The sequence below is a fragment of the Vigna radiata genome, chromosome 8 (assembly GCF_000741045.1).
Source record: "Vigna radiata var. radiata cultivar VC1973A chromosome 8, Vradiata_ver6, whole genome shotgun sequence".
NCBI classification, from domain to species: Eukaryota; Viridiplantae; Streptophyta; class Magnoliopsida; order Fabales; family Fabaceae; genus Vigna; species Vigna radiata.
In genome coordinates this window covers 26655627-26677881 of record NC_028358.1, presented here as the reverse complement: position 1 = coordinate 26677881, position 22255 = coordinate 26655627, and the positions used below count along the sequence as shown (strand labels likewise).

At 32.7% G+C, this 22255-nt stretch overlaps 1 protein-coding gene across 5 annotated transcripts; it reads left to right on the top strand.

The window, feature by feature from the left end:
• Positions 1-1880: 1880 nt before the first annotated feature.
• LOC106772787 (BTB/POZ and MATH domain-containing protein 2) lies at positions 1881-21871 on the top strand. Of its 5 annotated transcripts, XM_022784694.1 has the most exons (9): positions 1881-2684; positions 3421-3769; positions 6075-6351; positions 8895-8968; positions 9794-9988; positions 10744-10830; positions 18091-18141; positions 20671-20859; positions 21354-21871. In XM_022784694.1, exons 1-9 carry the CDS (start codon positions 2254-2256, stop codon positions 21585-21587), a joined length of 1887 nt encoding a protein of 628 aa, XP_022640415.1. In that variant the 5' UTR covers positions 1881-2253; the 3' UTR covers positions 21588-21871. The 5 variants fall into 5 exon arrangements, with proteins under 5 accessions (XP_022640415.1, XP_022640416.1, XP_022640417.1 ...); XM_022784695.1 differs by lacking the exon at positions 20671-20859 and having other exon boundaries at positions 1883-2684; XM_022784696.1 differs by lacking the exons at positions 18091-18141; positions 20671-20859; positions 21354-21871 and adding an exon at positions 15644-15748 and having other exon boundaries at positions 1887-2684.
• The last annotated feature ends 384 nt before the right edge of the window (positions 21872-22255 follow it).

Below are 22255 nucleotides of genomic sequence, written 5' to 3'. Positions count from 1 at the left end.
GATATTTTAGGTAGAAAAAGTGAGTTACTTATAGTCTATGCGTTTTAAAATGAAAAAGTTAAATGCTTAAATTCTATACAAATGAAATGAAATACTAACTTAGTGCCTCATAATAATTGACCAATATTTCAAAAGCTTTAAGGAGGAAAGTTCTTTTAATTTCAAAATTCAAATTGAAATCAAATAACAATTTATTGTTTGTTGTGAATTTGAGACCATGTTTTACATATTAGGTCATGTTTTCTCTTATCTTCACTTCCTTGCTTAACTTAGCTCCTTGACGTGTTTTACTTTGACTTTTTATGATTGAATTCATGCTAACTTTCTTAGGTTTGAATTTCTTCAAATGATTCCTTATTTCTTATCCCTCATATGTTTACACTTTCATCACATTGAGCTCAATAAACCTAATTGCAAATTATTATTTACATCAATTTTATACATTTGAAAAAAAAATCCAATTTCTAAAATTTACAAATTAAATCTATTGGATTTAGATATATGGAACGTAGGAATCAATTATAATTTAGACACTGTAAAATTTTGTGTAATCCTTTTCTCTTTCTATAATATTTTATTATAGTTGATCTTTATGAATTTTGATTATTAAATTAATTGTATTCAGTTTTCTAACAAGAACAAACTTAAAATAAGTTTAAGAAAGCTTAAATCTTTTTAAAAGGTTTTCAACGCCAAATTATTTCACATTATTTCTCAACTTTACAAATATTTTACATATTAAAATAAATAAATAAATTTTTAATTTCTAAAATTGATAATAAAAAGTAAACTCTATTTCATACATATTTATTTATTTAATATTATTTATGATCTTCTTCATCATTGCTCTCATAAGAAGCCTAAGAGAGAATTTGACACCACTTAAACACAATTTTAATATATAATTATTTGTGTTACGAACTTATCTTATTTGCAAAATTGAGATTTGTAGAATAAATACATTTAAAGTGAATAAAATATTATTACACATTAAAACATATTTGATACAAATATTTTAAAAATTATTCTTGCGAGAGTGAAATTTACTCGCGATTCACACGTGTCTATTTTGCCTTCCGCTACTTTTTATAACAGAAGTATCTTCAGTATGTCTCGCCTGTATGTTTTCTTCCCATTTGGTAAATAAATTTTGAATTAAACCTTTTTTATCCTCATACTTATCTCTTATAAAAAAATTTACACAAATAAGTTTAAAATTCTAATAAAATTGTTTTAGTTTTTTATGCATTTTAATTTTAAAAATAATGGTAAATGATAAATTACATATACATTATAAGTCAACCATATGCATCAATAATTAACGTTGTAAACAATTATTCTATTCCCTTATTAAGTTGATTTCACATTTATAGTAATTTGGTATAAAATTATTCTTTGACTGCGGTTTTTTAATAAGCTAGCGAATAGGTAAATATTTATAAAGAGTCAGACACAAATTTTAAATGAATCGTAATTATATCTTAACAAATTTGACAAATAAGTTTAAAATTATACTATTAATCATTAAGAAAGATAATTTAATACTAAAATAAGATAATATGTATTTAATAAATATATATTTAAATTGACATTTTAATTAAATTTGTTAGTTATATTAATTCTAATTCCATTTTAAACAAAAAAAAAGTAAAGAAAATGAACAGACATTATATTTGTTAGATTCCTTTACCACATTTATCAGGTGAAGAGTTAAATAAATAAATAAAAACAAATCAAAACTAAAGTGCTTTATGTTTCTTTTATTTATTTTTTAATTGCGAAGAGGAAATTTAGGCGCCGCCAAACGTGACTATATTTTACTGTGTCACTCACGTAAGTTTCCGAGATTTTGCGTACCGTTGTAATCCACACGTGTCCCATAAGCAAAGCGAGTCGGCTAAGGCATTGGTGAAACCACGCGCAAGCGCGTCGCACCGCACTATTCATTTCTACTTCCCAATTCAATCGTGGGACATCAATCACAAAGCCATTTAAAGTCATCTTCTTCATCACCATCCATTATAATTTCCTCTTCCGTCTCGCTCAGAATCCAAACCCTAGAAAATTAGACCCTCCCACGAAACCCTAGATTTCCTCTCTGAAATTTTTCAAAGCTTCTCCCCATTCCTGGGATTCCGCGCCCAGATCGCAGATCCCTTTTAATATTTTTACGTCCCCGATCGGTTTTGGATTCTGAAGAAGAAAATTCAATTACGCAAAATTCCGAGGCATTGCCGCTGTCCTGGCTTGCGCATGGGTAAGATTCTGAGAGAAACCGCGAGGCCGTCCTTTACTTGTTCGTCGGCGTCACCGTCGTCAGCGCCACCGGCGACGACGTCGTCGACGTCGGTGACCGACACCGTGAGGGGATCGCACCGGTTCAAGATCACGGGGTATGCTCTGTCGAAGGGGATTGGGATTGGGAAGTATATAGCGTCTGATATATTTTCGGTGGGAGGGTACGATTGGGCGATCTATTTTTATCCTGATGGGAAGAGCGTGGAGGACAATGCTACGTACGTTTCTCTCTTCATCGCGCTGGCTAGCGAGGGGGCAGATGTTAGAGCGCTTTTTGAGTTGACCCTTTTGGATCAGAGTGGGAAGGAGAGGCACAAGGTGCATAGCCATTTCGAGAGGACCCTCGAGAGTGGACCTTACACGTTAAAATACCGTGGTAGCATGTGGTGAGCAAGTTGGATATGCGATTTGTATTATTTTTAATTGTTTATAATTCACAATTGTTTTTGATTTACTTGGTTTTGTTCTGGTTGTAATATTTTGTCGGGTATTGTGTTTGTATGAGGGAAATTAGAGAGTGGCTGGTGGGATTTTGCTTAAACGTGGAAGGTATATATGTTGCGGGTTTAAATGTTGTTGGAGGAGGGATTGGAGTAACGAATGGTAATTTTGTTTTTATAAAGGCAAACGGTTGGGGTTTTGTTATTTCGGCGGGGGTGGGGTTCATGTTGTTCAATATCTTTTCATAATTTTCTGTCTTGCTAAACTGAAGCTTAGTTATTAATTCTTCAGATTGCATGTGGGTGGGGATTGGTTTATGACCCTTTACTTAAACAACACAATGTCATCATACCTTCAAATCAGAGCATGAAAGGTGATTAGAGCTAATCTTGACCACACAACCATACGTGGATGGTAAAACTCGAAACTAACCTCAATCGTTTTTGTAAAGTTAGATGGTCAAAAATCCGAATTAGCTCTTTTCACTCGTTCTATTCGCTTCGGAAGTATGTGTATGTAAACTGAATTTAACTGTGCTCCCTCCGCCTCTAAATGTATTTTTTAATATATAGGTGTTAATTCATGACTTTCGCTTTGGCCAAATACTCCTTCATAGTTTTTTTTGATAAGAAAGTTGAATAGTTTGGTCGAGATGCTAATTGTTGAAATTGGGTGTTTCAGGGGTTACAAGCGGTTTTTTAAGAGAACAGCACTAGAGACATCAGATTACCTTAAAGACGATTGCCTTAGCGTTAATTGCAGTGTTGGTGTAGTGAAATCACACACAGAGGGCCCTAAAATTTATAAAATTCCAATTATGCCTTCTAACATTGGTCAGCAACTTGGGAAGCTTTTAGAAAGTGGGAAAGGCAGTGATGTGAGTTTTGAAGTGAATGGAGAAGTTTTTGCTGCTCATAAATTGGTACTGGCTGCTCGCTCACCAGTTTTCAGGGCCCAACTTTTTGGTCCTATGAAAGATCAGAATACCCGTTGTATAAAAATTGAAGACATGGAGGCTCCAGTTTTCAAGGTTTGAATGAATGCTCTTTATGTTCTTTCTTTGATTTAAGCTTGTGATATGGTTGGAAAATATATTTTGGTTATTCTTTCTGTTTATGGCCTGCTATACGCAATGTGCTTCTTGATTTTTTAAGTTATTTTCCTTGTTACCTTTGTTATGCATATCATTGCAACTGAATTAATGCCTAATGGTACCTTTCTTGCACTAGTTGGTTTTTTTATCTTCAAACGTGTTAGCAAAAGAAAAAGGGTTCTAATCTTTAAAATAAGAGAGAGACAAAGGCTGAATCCCTAGGGTGTGTAAATCACATAGGGTTCTGCACTTATAAATAAGAAAATACAAAGAGATGGGTCTAAACCTATCATATCTAACCCTTTTTCAAGCTTATGCATACAAATCATATGTACTAAGTTTTTACAAATATAATCAATTCTATGTTCCGGTTGTGATTTAGTAAAAACATCTGTTAGTTGATCATTAAATTGACTCAGTTTGTGCGTTCTTTTCTGGTTCTGGTTCCTTAGTGCTTGGTTCCTCTTTCGCAAGTTGTTCCGGCTGATAGCTAATATAATTAGTTAGTACTTGAACATTACTAACATTGTATGATATTGTAATGTTTGATATATGATACTTATGATATTATGTGTGGACATGGCTAGTTTTTGGTTTAGTTCATGCTTTCTATAATTTATGCTTTGAATTGGGAACTTATTAAACAATTTCATTTTTCTGGATGCTTAAATCTTGTTAATAGCAATCAGAAAATGTATGAACTCAAGAATAGAGAGAAATTGAGATACTGGTAATACTATGTATTATTATTCTGTATAAAAACTGATACCAAAATGCAATGACGCTCTCGAGAGCTCAAAGCTACCTCAGCCCCTAGTCCTCCCTCCAAAACCCCCTCTACAGTAGTAGACTTGTCAATTTGGCTCCTATCACATGCTTTGGCCCAGACCCATATGGGTTGGAGTCAAAAAAATTTAGAGGACCAAAAATTCCCTTATTGAAAAAATCCACAGTGCCAAAATATCTACAAAAACCCTTAGGGTCAGGGTATCCTATGGGCCTTCTTTCAGAAAAATATCCATTTTGAATATAATAAAAAAATGCAATTAACTCCTAATTTGTTGCAAACCTAAATACTTTTAATTTGTCAAAAAATTATATACAAACATTTTAATCAGACTAACCTAGACTTTGTAAGAAGTTTTAATAAACTCGTTGGTTGCTTTTATAAGAAAATTAAGCAATATAGTAGGATTAAATTCTTGACCGGTTAAATATATTTAATTCTTTTTGAGTGGTTAAACATATTTTTAAAATATATAAAATAGTCATTTAATTTTGTTGTGTGAAAAATTCATCTTGATCTAAATTAAAACTAAATATATAATTCATTTTGTTATTAAATACTATATTTTTCTTAAATTGATAAAGTTAATAAATAAATTATAGTCAATAATGATATTAAATTATATATTATATTTTATTTAATAATATAATAATAAGTATGATATAAAAAATATTGATTTAAATATAATAAAATTATAATATATTAGACTATCTAATAAAATATATATTTCTATATGTGTATATAAATGATATTGTTTCTAAAATTTAATTAAAATTTTATAATAAAGCCAAACTCACTTTAAACTTGATCCTAATCCACTTAAGAAAGAGTCTTGTGGGCTAAGGCTTTTTTTTGGCCCCCATGTGATGAGGAGCTTCCTACAAAGGGACTTGAAATTTGTGACAGTTTAACAACCATCAGAAAATTTGTGCTGCTTTTATACTGCTAGTTCTATTTTCTGGCGATTTCACCCGACAGAGTTAAAACACACTCAACTGCACAGAGGTAAACTGAATTAAAGAACAATGTAGGGACTAAAACGTCTAGCTTCTAGATATAGGGACTATAACGTTTAAATTGTGCCTATAGAAACCAGATGTGTCGCTAAATCTTTTCTATTTTTCTACTTTCTGATATTTATTACCTTAAGAAGTACCGTCTTAGTTATGATATTTATTAATGCATATTGGAATATGTCCAAATGGTATGAAGCACAATGAGGATAACCAGTTAACTTTTTATTTGTACCTACACTACACTTGCGCCTTTTGTATATTTGTGTTTGGCTTCTTGAACTCCTGTCTTCATATGGTTTACATACTATTTGTAAGAAGAAATTGGATTGGAGGTGATGAGATTGTGTTGTTTGTCTTGACAAATAAAGCTTAATATTATTCAATTACAAAAGAACTGCAACATGTTTGCTTTACTATTCCATATTTCAATATTTTGTAGGCATTGCTTCATGTTATATATTATGACTCACTACCTGACATGCAAGAGCTTACTGGGTTGAACTCGAAAGGGGCTACTACCTTGATGGCTCAGCATCTGCTTGCAGCTGCTGATCGGTATGGCTTAGAGAGAGTTAGGCTGATGTGTGAAACAAATCTCTGTGAAGATGTTGCAATAAACACTGTTGCTACGACTCTGGCCTTGGCAGAGCAGCACCATTGTTTCCAACTGAAAGCAGTCTGTCTGAAATTCGTTGCACAGCCTGAAAATCTTAGAGGTATGTTTTTGTTCTTAAAACTTTTTTTTTCTTGAACATACAGCTAGAAAGGGTGCAATATTGGGGGTTAATTGTCGGACATTGAGGAGTCTCTTAAAGAGTATGTAACTATCATTGAAAGTTAAATTTGTTGTTGTTATAGGTGTGTTCCCTGTCTAGTTTGAATGCCATATCTAATATAAATCAAGCCAGATGAGTCTTTTGCGGTTCAGTTTGACTTTACTTATTTAAAATTATGACCTTCAATATTGCTCAGCATAGCAACTAACAAAAACATAGCTAAAAATAATGACTTGAAAGTGACATTAAAATAAACAAAATCAATAACGTCATGAAAAACTACGCATAATAATACCTGCATTACCTTTTTTAAGAAGTGCATTACAGAACATGCATAGCCATGTATACCTTCCATGTCCTAAACTCATACTTCATCATAACCAAAATATCCAACATACATCACATTCTAATATTATTAAAAGTTCAAATAATTCTAAAATAATATAACTATATATTAAAGGTATGATTAACAATAGGAATCGGTAACTGACCCAAGTATCAATAAAAAAATAATATTTTTGTCTGATTGGTTTCTCGTTGTTTAATCCGTTTAGCTGTTTAAAATAGTTTGGTTTTAGTTTTATCCCTCATACCTTCCAGTTTGATTTTAAAGAAAGATATCCTAAGCTTGAAGGATTTAATTTGTGTTGCTTTTAATGATTTCTTTTAAAAAATAATTAGCCAATTTAGTCTTAGTGATCTCAAGAATTCGTTATATATGGTCTTAATTCCTAGTCTATCATGACGAGTGGTCTATAAGTTGGCCTGTAACCAAATCTTTTGTTTCGGAAAATTTAGAATGGACCGTTAACAGCAACGATAGCAAAATTTATTTCTATCTTATTCTTCGTCCAGAACTATAACTGTGAACCTACCGACTAAGTATTCTCTTCCCTTTTGTTTCTTCAGCTGTGATGCAAACCGATGGTTTTGAGTACTTGAAAGAAAGTTGCCCTTCTGTTTTGACTGAGCTTTTAGAGTATGTGGCTAGATTTACCGAGCACTCAGACTACTTGTGCAAACATAGGAATGAAGCAATACTTGATGGCAGCGACATAAATGGAAGGAGGGTGAAGCAAAGGCTATAGTGCGAAGACTGACAAATATCCTCTAACCATCGCATTTAAATATTGCAGTGAGAGCCACAGATGGAGGGAGGGGATAAGCATTTATAGGATTAGTGACAATTTTTAATTTTCTTAGCTTGCTCTTCGTGTCTAGAAGATGTAAATGTAGTTTGTTTGGTGCTGTTGCAGTTTCTGTGATAACACTGCTCGTAAAACATGTCTTAAAAAAAGTATTCATCACTGTCATGTCTTTTTCTCTCTCTTGCTCTCTATATTCCTGTGAGAACGGATATGGATATCTGCGAATCATAAAACCGATTTAATGAGAATGGTGTTTTGATAAAATTGAGGGACGTGACAAACTGACCATTTCTATGATTAATTTTATCTATTTAATGTTAAAAATTATACCTTCAACTTCAGTAAAAATAATCAGTTTTGGTTGTTACTGAATTAACATTGAGTAGTTGTGTAATACTAAAATTGGGATTTCGGTTGTTATTTTAAGGGAAAGGCATTTTGTCAATTTTAAGTTTGTTAAGGACAGTAGCTGAAGTTTAGTGAAATAATGTATACAATTAATGTTTTTTTTCTTAGAGTTTTATACGTTTTTTTACGAACAAATTGTTTTTTATTATATTAAACAAAGTCAATACTTTAAAAGTATTTTTCAAAGTAAATTCAACGAAGCAAATTCTGATTTAACTTATAAATAATTGTAACAATTGATTATTTATTAATTGGTAATTAATTTGAAGTGGTTTAATTTTTTCGGTTATCTATAACAGATTAATTTGAAATAACTTAATTGGTAATTAATAATTTTTTATAATTACATTTTTTTTCAAAAATTGAAATTGAAATTAAGATAAGTCTAAATGATGGTTTTTATTTTCCAGATCTTAATTTGTACATTTTTTTGGTTCAATTTCTATTACACTATGTTATAAATTCTAAATTGAGATAATAAGATTTTTTTTTTCCAAATTCCTGACCCTTTTTTAAACCCTTTCGGCCAAATTCCTGCTTTGACAGACAGCAAGAGCAAACCTACGGTCATCATCTTCTTCTTCTTCTTCTTCTTCTTCTTCACTTCACCCTCTCCTACTCGACATTTTCTTGGTGGTAGTTCGTAGCTGCTACTAATTGAGCCATAATATACCAACACTTCTTCTCTTTCGTTTCATCAAAGAAAGAATCCCTTCTCTTTCTCTCGTTGGGATGAACCTTCTCTCGCTAACATCACCACTTTCGCTTTGTTATTGTTCATTTCCTGCTGTAACGACACTTCCCACCTTTCCTTCTTTATACAAATGCACATCTGGCGCAGGTTAGTCATTGCCACCACCTATTTTGCATCCTTCTTAGCTCTCTAAATTTATTATTTTATTTACTGTGTTTCTGGCCTTTCCTCAGTTTTAAGGAGATGCGTGAGAGGGGAAAAGGAAGAGGAGCTTCTAGAAGGGATGCCCAAGGAGTACTATGACGATGTATGCATTCTAAACACTTTGTAATTTTAATAATATTCATTTCTGGTTAAGTGTATGTTTCGAGAACTTCTCCTTAAACACTTTTAGTACAGACAAAANGAAATTTCAAATCAACTCTTCCATAAGTTATTTTTTATTACCTTCNTAANAATCTTATTTTAACTTATGCATTAACTTTTGAAAATATAATTTTATTTTTTATTTTTCTCTTTCAAAAATGTCTATAGAAAAGTTTCCTCTGGCGCTGTAAATTACTATTTTGTTTCCTTTATTATTAAGTTTGGTTGCTGAATTTTCAAAATGAACGCTATGTTGCCCATTCATTCAATGCTTTTTAAGCTACTTGTTCGACTTACGTGGCCACTGCTTGTAAATTTTTGTGTCACATATAGAAAATGGTGTTGTTTCTCGTGATTAGACCTAAAGGACAACATTACATCACTTTTGAAAACTATTGGATCAAATTGAACTTTCTTTTAAATTGAACCAATTGAATAAATGGAAGAATCAAACCATTAATTTTATAGTGAAATTGTTTCTATTTCTCGTTCAATTTTACTTGCATGGCCCTGATTGAGTAGACCTATGAAAGGAAAAATAGAAAATGCTGTTGCTTTGTTTTGTCTGTCAATTAGCCTGCGTTTCTAGTAATAACCTTGGGAATGATAGCATATGATTAGGGAAAACATATCATCACATCTTTAAAGGCTGATGCGATTCTGATTTCATGTTTGTTTTCTGTTTGATAACTATGTTGTAAAACCAAAATAGCTGGAACTCGGAATGTTTTTGTTTGGGCAGTTTCATTAACCTTCTCTAGGATAGGAATGGCAAGCCCAGCAACGAAAGAAGACCAAGGAGTTGCAACGAAGACGCAGACAGGAAGAAGAGGAAGAAGAAAGAAAGATGGGAGAGTATCGTGAAATTGGCTTACGGTTGAAGGAATACCCAGAAGAAGATGTCATTAAAGCAAGGAAACTAGTTGCAAGCTTTCTCAAGGTTCCTGAAGAAGTGGAAGAGGTAATTTCTAAGTGCAATAATATACTGAATGGCTAGCAGATAAAAATATGTCCTCATGAGTTAATGTGTATTTTCAACATTTAAATTTAGTCATAATTATATCTCAATTCCTCATAAAAATGATTCTGCATGCTGTACAATTGATGGATGTTTAGGGCTCGTCCTGATTAAATGTTGGGTAACCAAGCTAAAGCTTAGATTGCTTTTTCCTTGGCCATATAAGGATCTTCTTTCTCTTCTGGTAAGCATCAAGAAACCAATTGCAGCGCAATTGACATATACTATGAAATTTAAGGGAGAAGTGGCATTATAAACTTGAAATTGAAGAACACGGGATTGTTCTTAACTTTATAAATTTGACATCTGGGCTGGGAAATCTGTCACGTATTAAAAATACAAAATCTTCAATTTTAAATGAAGGAATTTGTGATATAGTTCACATTAAAAAAATGAAACTCTAAGGACAAACAAGATGAAAAATAAAGTAAAATGATTTTCATGACTATATCCTTTTAACAAGCTTTTGCATAATTTCCTCTCATTCAATAATATTCTGTGTATAGTGTCTAAGTTCATTATTCATTAATAGTTTGCACATCACCTATGCATATAAATAGGAAAATAGTAATATTATAAAGAAGCTAACACTAGAATGCATAAGCCTTTAATTTGTTCCTTTGATTGGTTTGTACATTTTTTTCTCATGTGTGTGTGTGTGTGTTTATTCAGAGAACTGACTGTCCTTTTTCTAATAGAGAATTGAGGAAGCTGCTGAGAAAGGAGAGCTTACTGAACTTGTTTTAATGGTCATATGGAATCGGCTTGATCTTGCTCGGCGTGATGTAAGTTACTATTTTAGCATCTAATATGTCCTAGGTCAATTAACTTGTGCAAAGAATTTCATTTTTTGAAGAAAACAAAATAAGCAAGTAGCTTATATTTGTTACTCAAATTATCATATTTTGACAGCTTATGATCAACAAATTGATGCGTTGTGAATTAGACCACAATTATATTTGATTACAGACTAAAGTTCGGTGGGTGGGCACCTGTTTGTACATAATATACTAACATTTTGTAGACAATACCAAATTTTGTTAGATTCAAATTATAACTAAAAATTACTATTTCTTTTTAATTAAGATTGACTAATATTTACTTATTCCTCATCCCAAAAGAAAGTTGATCATATGCAAGGAGTGAAGTACTCTTTTGAAAACTGGAAGTTTGTAATACAGGAGGTAACAGCTGGCCAGCAACTGATGGCCACTGCCTTGTTCTTGACTAACGAACTTATATCATGCCACGATTTTTTGAAATGAAACTTGACAGAATTATAATTTTCTAAAGAAATTTCAATATTGGTTTATAAATAAACTAACCAATTTATTAGCTAACTGTCAGTAGGTGGAATTAAATGGTTTTTAAGTATTGTCTAATCCTATAGTTGGGCAGGTGAAAGAGTGGATATATATAATCTAATTGGTGTTTTTCGCTCAGTGGATTTCTTCTGTCCAACTTTTAATATCATTAAATTTGCAATTTCATTTAAGCTGTAAACTGATTGCAGCTGCCTTCCTTTATCATTTGATAGATTCTTTACCAATATTATGTTTAAAACATTATTAAGCTAAATAAATTTACACATACTAAGACTGAAAATATGAGAAAAATAGCTCATGAGAAGAGATTGATTATCTCTTCGTTGATCTTTATTATTCATAGAAAAAAATTACACCAGGAATATTTAGGTAATTAATGGTTATAAGTAAACAGGTCATAGGTACAACATATAGTAAGTTTCTAATACAACGGCCAACTACCTACCTAAATTAGTTATTCGAACAACTATCTATATTTAGTACCAATTCTAACACTCTCCTCAAGTTGGAACATATATATTGTATGTACAAAACTTGAAACAAATAAATTCATCAAGAAATTGTTTCACTCATACAAATTCACAAGTGAGAAATGCCATTGCCCGATATGCAGCTTTAACAGTAGATTGAGCAACAACAATTTTTTTTCTTGCTTTTCAAAGAAATAATGTTTCCTCCTCCGGAAAAGATCTTGCCCAATCAACATCACAATATCTAGAAACTTGGGTATTCCCTTTATCTTCATATAACAAACCTTGCCTTGAAATCTTTTTTAAGATATTTTAAGATCTGGAGGATAGCATTCCAATGATAATACAAGGATTTTGCATAAACTGACTAACAACACCCACTACAAAAGATAGATCAAGTCTAATAATAGTGAGATAAATAAGTTTTCATACAATTATGCTATATCTCTCTGAATCAAGGAGAGGTAAAAGAATAATAGGAACGAGACAAATGATGATAGTTTAAAAAATTGTAAGTAGGATAAGGATTGCGTATAGAGCAAGCACCTTTTTGAATAGCAAGAGGCCAACTAGAATCTTCATTACCAGGAGATACTATGGAATGCCAATGATGAAGGACTCGATGAAGAGGACTCACTGTTGGCATTGGATAGGTCATTCAAGTAAATTGTTGGGAGGTGATAAGAGGAGGAGATGGTCTAGGTGAATTGACTAAGAGAAGAATTTGAATTATTCGGAGATGTTGGAACCATGGTTATCAAACTTGCAGGTTGACTCGCGCATCCATACAAGTCTACAAGTTTGGGCATTGTTCACAAGTTAACTCTCTTGCAAACTCGTTTTTGGGTAGACTCAGAGTGGACTCAGTTGACTCGTAATAGAATGGCAAGTTTGAGATCGACTCACCAAGTTCGTAGAAGCAGACAAAATGACAAAAAAATTGTCATCATTTTCGGATTTTAAACCCAAAATGAAAACCCCAAAAACCCAACTCGAAAATTCAAATGAAACCAAAGATCCAAAACCCCAAATCGCAGATCCAATAACCCAATCAAAGAATGAAGCAAAGATTGAAGGTGAAATGTGTATTTAACCTCTATATTCACATTTCTCCACCTCTGGTTATAGCTTCACCATTGTCCGACGTTGTTCCACCACTGCTTCACCGTCTCTGTCGTAGTCCTTCTCCAGAGATCGGAGGTGAAAATGCCCTCTATTTTCACATTTTGCCACCTCTGTGTTGTAGCTTCACCACTATCTCTACGTTATTCTGTTGCCGCCTAACCATCTTTGATCGCATTGCAGTACTCCGACGGGTAGTTCAATTCACTTGTCCACTTCCCCTTCTTTGGTTCAAGTGAGCTCACTCACTCTCGTAGTCTTATCTTTCTCTATGCAATGTCATACACACACACACACAAAAACAAATTATTTCAAATTTTAGTTGATTGAGACTAATTTATAATATGGAAGTGAGACTGCTTCAAATTCTTGTGATGCCAATATTGGTGCATCTTCACTTCCTAGACCTGGAAGTAAAAACGCTTTAGGAAATAGGACCGACATTCAATGGAAAGAAGAAATAGATGTTTTGGGCAATGGAAAAAAAGTTAAATGTAATTATTGCTCGAAAATATTAGCTGGCGGAATATTCAGATTCAAGCATCATATTGTCGGTATTAGGTATGATTCTGAACCCTATGCTTCAGTTCCAAAAATAGTGAAAGTTTTAATGATGAAAGTTGTGGTAGAGGCTATGGAAGTTTCAGAAAAGAAAAGAAGATAGAATACAATTGATGAGTTTGATGAAGAGCATATTGAAGAGGTGAATACCATTCAGTGTAGTGGTATGATGTTCAAAAATAAAGAATAAGTCAAATTCAGTCAAGGTGTTCAAGATACTTTGAATCAACTATATAAAAAAGGGGATAAAGAAAAAGTTGATGCTCAAGTGGCTGAATTTTTTTTTACATAAGTGCCATTCCATTCAATGTTATTAGAAATCCTACTTTTGCAAAAATGTGAGATGATTTAAAGATGTGAAGTTGGCTACAAACCTCATTCATATCATGATATTAGAGAAAAAACTTTTGAAACAAGCAATGCAAAAAACTGATGGGAGAATATGATGCAATGCAAAAGCATCATAAGGAGTGGAAGAGAACAAGTTGCACAATAATGTTTGATTGGTGGACTGACAAAAAAACGTTCAATTTGTAACTTTTTGGTGAATAGTCCTAAAGGGATTGTGTTTCTTTATTCATCGGATACCTCAGAATCTCAAAAACTACTGATGAAGTGTTTAAGATGTTAGATGATGTAGTGGAATTCGTTGAAGAGGAGAATGGTTCAAGTGGTTAACGATAATGCTACAAATTGCAAGGTAGCAGGAGATTTATAGATGCGAAAATGGGAGAATATGTATTGGACTCCATGTGTTGCCCATTGGATTGATTTGATCTTTGAAGATTTTGGAAAATATTTAAAGGTCCATCAAATTACTATCAAGAAGGGAAGAAGAATCACTACCTACACTTATGGTAGAGCAATGCTAATTAGCATGTTGAAGAAGTTCACCAAAGGTAAAGACTTGATATGGCTAGGTATGACTAGATTTGCCACATCTTATTTAACTCTTGCATGTCTCCATGAATTGAAAGCATCATTGATGAACTTCTTTAGCTCTAATGACTGGAAATCAACCAAACTTGGAACTTCAATAGAGGGGAGAAAAATTGAGCATGTGGTATTAGATAGTCGGTTCTGAAGAATGTAACCACTTGTCTCAATTGTTGCCCCTTTGATTGTGGTCCTTCAACTAGTGGATTCAGATATAGAACTTGCAATGGGTTTCATATATGAGGAAATGGATTTTGAGAAAGAGAAGATCAAATTTAACCTTAATAATAATAAAAAAGGTAAAATTTATAAACCTTCTCTTTTAAATTTTCATCCTTTATTTTGTGTAATTATTTCTATCATTGTATCATTGATAATTTCTTAGTTATGAGCTTGTTTGGAAAATAATAGATGAGAGTTGGAATGATCAGCTTCATAGACCTTTGCACATGGCTGCATATTACCTTAACCCTTACATGCACTATGAACCTAATTTTAGAAATGATGATGTCGAGGTAAAAGAAGGATTGTATGCATGCATGAAAAGATTGGTCAAGGATGTTGCAGAAAGGAAAAAAATTAATTTGCAACTTATAGTCTTTCATTATGCAAAAAGACTTTTCTCAATGGAAAATGCAAAAGATTGTAGGAAAGCTATGCTTTCTGGAGAATGGTGGCAGATGTTTTGAGATGAAACTTCAGAGTTGAAGCGACTTGCTATTTGAGTTTTGAACTTAACTTGTAGTCCTTCTATGTGTGAGCATAATTGGAGCTCATTTGAAATGGTAATTCAAATTTGTTAAGTTATTTTTGGTTTTTTATTTTCTTTTTTTGGTTTATATAGTTTTTAAACATTCATATTAATTTATAGGTTCACACAAAAAAGAAGGAACTGTTTGCATGAAAAAAAGATGAATGACTTGATTTATGTCATGTATAACTTGAAGCTTAAAAATAAACAAATTAGAAAAACGGTTGCTCTCCCGTTTGATTATACTAAGTCTAATGATGAATGAATAATTGAAGATGAAGATAATGTTGGGGTTGAGCCAGTTCAAGGTAAAGGTGATGAGGGAAATATTAACATATTTGGGCAAGGTTTACTTGATGCTACTCAAGAGGCACTTGATCTTGATAATATAGTTTTTGATGGCAATGTTGATGATGCTCACTTATCATCCCAGGAAGAGCTTGATGGTGATGAAGATGATGATGTTGGAGATGATATAATTAGAGGATTAGCTAGAAAGTTGAAGATATTTATGTTTTTGTGATTGTATGAGCTTATGTATTTGGTGTAATTTGAACTTACATAGCAGTCATGTGTGTTAAACTAAGTTATTTTAGAATTATCGAACTATTGTTTACTATTTTCATTAATTGTGGTGATGAAATTTTGAATTGGTATGGTACTATATACATTTTTTTTTATATGAAGTAGATTCTTATGAGTCTATGAGTCGAATTTACGAATCAAGTCTACAAATATCTCACGAGTCTATGTAAACTTTTAAGTCTGATAACCTTGGTTGGAACGTGTTAGAAGTTGGAGATATGTAATATCTTTTAGTGTCAGGTGAATAATATTAAAACCCTTTTTGAAGACAAGAATATCTTAAAAAGACATTTGATAGCTCGGGCTAAAGGTTTATTCAAACTTGAAGACACATCATGTACAAAACACACAAATAGAGACTCAAAGAGAAATGTGAAAAAGAGGTTCAATGGAAACAAAAAGGAATATGGAACTTTATTGTTTGAAGAAAAAGGGCATTTTATTAATAAAATAACATACCATAAGCATGAAATCACTCAGTGATGGACAAGTACATTTGCACCAAGCAACAAGTATGAGTAGTTTCAACTAAGTGTCTATTCTTTCTCTCTAATAAACCATTTTGCTTAGGTGTACAAGGACAAGATGACTAGTGTAAAATGCCATGTGATTTTAAAAGAGTAGAAAAATCAAAAGAAAAGTATTCTTTGGCTAACACTCTTAAGATCTTAATCACTTGGCCGAATTGGTTTGGATTAAGGAATGACACAAATATTCAAAAGTTCAAATTGATCTTTCATTAAGTAAACCCAAATACAACAAGAATATTCATCCATAAAAGTAACACAATAAGGAAACTCAAAAGATGAAACTCAACTTGAACCCTATATATCATAATATATAAAAGACAAAGTTGCATCTTGATTCAATTCTTTTTGGAAAAGATGACCAAATGTGTTTTTCTAATTGACAGGACTCACATATTAAGACTTGGAGTTTGCGAAGTTTGGAATCATCCTTTTAATTTTGATAAATGTGGATGACCTAAGTGGTCATGTAGAAGTGTAGGAGATGGGGATATTAATGGTCTACTGCCTAGATAGTAGAGTCTCCTATATTCATGTCCTTCATCAATTGGTTGACCTATATTGCATTCTTGTATAACAAAAGAATTTGCATCAAAAGTTATAGACCAATTTAAAGATCTAGTTATTTGACTTGAGGAAACTAGGTTAAAAGGACAATTAGGGACAAAAAGAATATGCTTTAGGTTCTAAGACAGAGAAAGGGAGATTTGACCAACTCTTTGAGAAGTAAGTGTGGATCCGTTGGTTAAAGTAATAACATGAGGAATTTTAGGATGTGAAATGGAAGAAAATAAGGAAGCATTACCAAAAATGTGATCAAAAGCAGCAAAGTCAATCATCCATAGTCAACTTTTGACAAATTGGTGAAAGGTTGTGCTTTGCTGTCAAACTTCAGACTGACATACTCTTGATATTCCTCATGTACTTCAACTTTATTAGATGTTTGCTGTCTTGATAGGGAAAACATGTAAGGAGAAACAATTATTTTCAGTGTGGCCAATCTCTTACAAAAAGAACATTGAGGATGCTTGTATCCATAAGAAAAGGAAGACATATTGAAGGAAAAATTCATCAACGATCAGAATTACAACAACAATCTACACTCCACAGCAGTGCCACTATAAAAAACTTGTTAACAATGGTGGAGGAAGAGTACGAGAGCGGAGCCTCTCAACCAAAGCTGAAACCAAAGACAGTGAGGTCCGGGAGCCTTGTGGAGAAGATGCGGAGTTGTTCTAATAACAAAATGGTGGTTGGCAATGACAAACGATAATGGTGGACGATGGTGGGCAAATGCAAAACGAGCACGGGATTGACCCGCTTTGAGACCAATTTAAGACTGAAAATATAAGAGAAAGAGCTTAATAGATTGATTATGTCTCAGCTGATCTTTGTTATATATAGAAGAAAATTACATCAGGAATATATAGGTAATTAATGCTAATAAGTAAACAAACCATAGGTACAACATGCAACAGTTTTCCAATACAATTGTTAACTATCTATATTAAATACCTATTCTAGCACATATTAAGCAAAGACTTAAGCTGTATAGTTCCGAATTGGATATTATCATATGATAATTATCATTAGTAAACATTAGATTTAGTTCCGTGTTGGATATTATCATGATAATTTGAAAGAGATTATCACAAGTGAATGTTAGATTTAGTTTTGTGTCCACTTCTGCAAGAACGTGGTATAATTTTTTTCATCCTCTGGCTGTCATGATCTGTTTTATTATACATTATTTTATCACTTTTTGCAGGAAGAAAAGGATGCCATTAGAAGTCTGGATCTGTTATACAGAAGGGCTGAGGTAACAATTAACAATTTCCCTTGTATAGCTACATTTTTAATTAGGTGTACCAGCTCTTGTTTGAATCATTTCAGTTTTTTAGGGATCAATTAATAAATTATAATTGTTATTCACAGTAAGGGCAAATGGTTACTTTAGTACAAAGTCTCCCTTCGTGGTGTCATTTCCCTGTGGTCATGATAGGTGGTAGAATTGGATGATTTCCCAAATTTCCTTCCTTAATTATTGTCCTCCAGTCATTCTGCTTTCATGTGCACCTCGACATAGAAAGTTTTCCTAGCTTTTCAGACCTGGGCTGTAAGTTATTTTAATAACTAATATAGTTCCCTATGATGCAGAAATATGATCCGAGTATCCAATACAATACATACGCAATACAACAATGCAATTTTTCTAAAGGAACATGAGATACTATAGCTATAAGATTCATATCTAGATATTTATCAAAATTCATAAAACGTAATGAATATTTAATTGTAATTTTGTAAATCCAAATTAAGAACATACTTTTATTAGGCTTACTTAAAATAAAATAAAAATTATAAATCATTGTTATCATACATCACTTTTTATTGTCTACAAATAGGATCGATATAATACTCATCCCATTCCTCAAATCATCAATAAAGAAGACAAATTTCGACTTTTGGTTTATCAAGGAACAGTGCATTTTTATACCATACATACTTTTATTCTCATTTTTTTCATAAATTGTTTCAAAGTCTAAGATACTTCACAAATACAAATGGCTATTAATATTGGATATGTATTGAATATAGATATATAGATATGAGACAAATTAAAGTATCAGTAATTCATGCTTGGACAATCATTGTTGAATTTAATGCTATATCAATACTCCATACTTGGACAATTTTTGTTGAATTATGATTATGCTTAGGGGTACTAAAGTGAGTCAACTCGAGCATAGGTTGAGTTAAAAATTGGTCAACTCAAGCCTACTCATTTCATAATAAGCAAAAAATTTTACAACCTAGCTTTATCATCGTGTCTTGTTTCCCAACTTATTTCATAGATTTATTGCACTTCAATCAAAGTAGATTGGCTTGACTAACCTATTTATTGCAATACAATCAAGAGCAATTTGCCATGGGTTGGCCTGACCCTCGTATTTATTGCAGTTCAAAAATGTTGAGTGGAGTCAGAATATTCATAATTCATATAGAAATGGGTTACAAGTCAACTCATCTTCAACTTAAGGTGAACTTGTTAGGAATTTGAGTTTAGAAACCTAACTCTCTCACTTCCCAGCACACTCCAATAGCCACAACACAAGAATTGAGTAAAGAAAGTATGTTATTCACAGTAAAAGAACAAAGAATACAATCTAGAATCCAGGAGCTTAACCTCCTTCACCAGGTATAACACCGGTCACTACAATCAAAGCAGTCACCCCCCTAAAACTACAAAAGAGGTCTCTTATATAGACACCTGTCCTGCCCCCCTTAACCGTTCAACAGATAAGTATTCTTCCTTATTTCTCTATTCTTTTTCTCCTTTCCTATACTCTTTAAGTCCTAACATTTCTTTGTTAGGAATCTGATTTTACAAACCTAACTCTCTCACTTCCCAGTACACTCCAATAGCCACAACACAAGAATTGAGTAAAGTATGTTATTCACAGTAAAAGAACAAAGAATACAATCTAGAATCCAGGAGCTTAACCTCCTTCACCAGGTATAACACCGGTCAACACAATCAAAGCAGTCACCCCCTAAAGCTGCAAAAGAGGTCTCTTATATAGACACCTGTCCCGCCCTCCTTAACCGCTCAGTAGTTAAGTATTCTTTCTTATTTCTCTATTCTTTTTCCCCTTTCCTATACTCTCTAAGTCCTATGAGAACTTGTTTAACTCTTGAGTTATGTACATTAGATTCATTTTGGCTTATATTAAAAACTTATTTTTTTCAACCCAATCCAACATGAGTTGGATTGACCATGGTTCGAATCCATTTTGATCTTCTAACTATTGGTGCGGAATATTCACCAGGTGCGGAATATCACCACCTTTGTTGAAAACAAATTTCCATTGTGGAACATAGCTACTAACTTTAGTTGGAGGGTCTACCTTCCCAACCACATTTTTTCCATCCACAGTATTTGAATCTTTTTTTAATTTAGTGCTAACGCGTACATAATTAAGTTTTGTATTCCCTTTTTTAAAATACCTTGGATATTTTAGACCTTTTCCTTCCCATAGTAGATTCAACTAAACTTTTCTATTCGCTTTTATAGACAAGAGGAGCGTTGGGAACACCTTTCTAAAACACTCTTCAATTTGTTAAAACTTATAGAAAACTATAGAATTATTAGAAGTTAATTAAGATGTAGAACCCATGGAATTTTGTGATTTTTAATAATTTTCAACCAAAAAGAAGGTGTTAGATACTGTGTTCCTGACATTTTCATTAGAACAATTTCAGCAAATTAGGTCTGCAACGGTTTAACTTCATAATTGTTTCAGAGTTTTTACCTTCTTTTTTGTAAATTTTTTGTTCTTAATTGTAGACTGAGATCTTGAAACGAGAGGCTACTCCTGCGATGAGATTGCTGAATGATCTTTTGATTATGTATGACGGCCATGATTTTGAAGAGTGGCTAAAGAAATGTAAGAAGGTCATGATTGATGCATTTCCTCACGAGGATCCATTTAGTATTCTTGTTCCACCAGGATTGGAGTCATTCGATATAGATAAGGTAAGGTGCACCTTTAGATTACATGCCTTAGACCTTAGTCAAGTGATACGTTGTTGCTCCTTTGAGTTTGAGTTTTTCCCTCGCTCTCGCGAAAATAACTGAAGCTGCAATTCCAATATATCTATATGATTGAGTGAGTTGTAAGATGCAGTTGGAAGTATCGATACCACTCAGTGCTTTACTGAATCTTTAATGGAACAACCAAATGTTAGTCCACGTCACCATATTAAATTAGGTAGTTTATTTGATTGATAAATTATTAACACAAGTAATTCCAAATAACAATTGAAACTAACCATTGTTATATATTGATTAAATTCAAGTTTATTTGTTTAAACATTGATAGTATTAGATTGATTCAAGTTTATTTGTTTATACTTAAGTTTGGTTAAAACTAGAAGTGAGAAAAGGTTAGATTATGCCTTAAAATATGTTGAAAACCACCTCTGTTTGAATCCCCTGACATTTTTGTTTTAAATCATATGTGGAATTAGCATCACGGGCCATTGAGACCATCCCTTGAAGATGATGAGACCCTTTTAAGGGTGGACTTCGTAAGGGAGGTGGATGAATTGCTGCGAGAGGTTCGTTCTGAAAAGAGTGAAGTACAAAATGAATCAGGGTTTGATCTTGAATCTGTTGCAAATAGACTGAAACAACAGGAGAAGCAACAAACAATACGCCAAGTTGAAGCTCTGCTAGATTTAGCCATGGGTTTGAAATGGTAACTATTTTGTCCTAGATTGCATTTTGGTTCACATTGCTTGAGTCATCCGATAGTCCGTAGTTGTGAATAGGAATTGGAGTGCACTGCAATTGCAACCCAAATTAGCTTCCTTTTATGGTTTTCTTTTTTACCTTTTTGATGAACGTATGAGTATAGTACCAACCAAAAAAAGAAAACCAAAGACATACAATAAATGTAGCCATGGCAATTTGGGTGATCCTCTAAAGGTATCTAAGTTTTTGGATTTCCATACAAATATATGCCTTAATGTACGTTTGTTGTTGATCTAGTACCTCTAAATTAAGTACTTCGAAGTTAAATTTTGAAATATGTAAAACTTAGAATTTTATTAAATCACTCTGTTGTGGCATTCTAGTTCTAGTAAAACCTATGGTTTGATGATAAACATCAGTAACTGTCGTACTGAACAAGAGTTGCTACACTATACATTTGTAAATTCCATCCTTAGTCAAAGTGACGGGGCGAACGAAAAAAGAGGAATGTTTGTAACATTTGCATTTTGTACCTGGATATCACTTCGCGAAACTTAATTTTGTTTTCAATTTTGTGGAGATTTTATCTATACCGAGATTAATTTGCTTTATCAACTCTATGAAAAGTGGAACAAATATACCATAGAGAAGTCTTAAATTTGTTTATGCTTGTGAA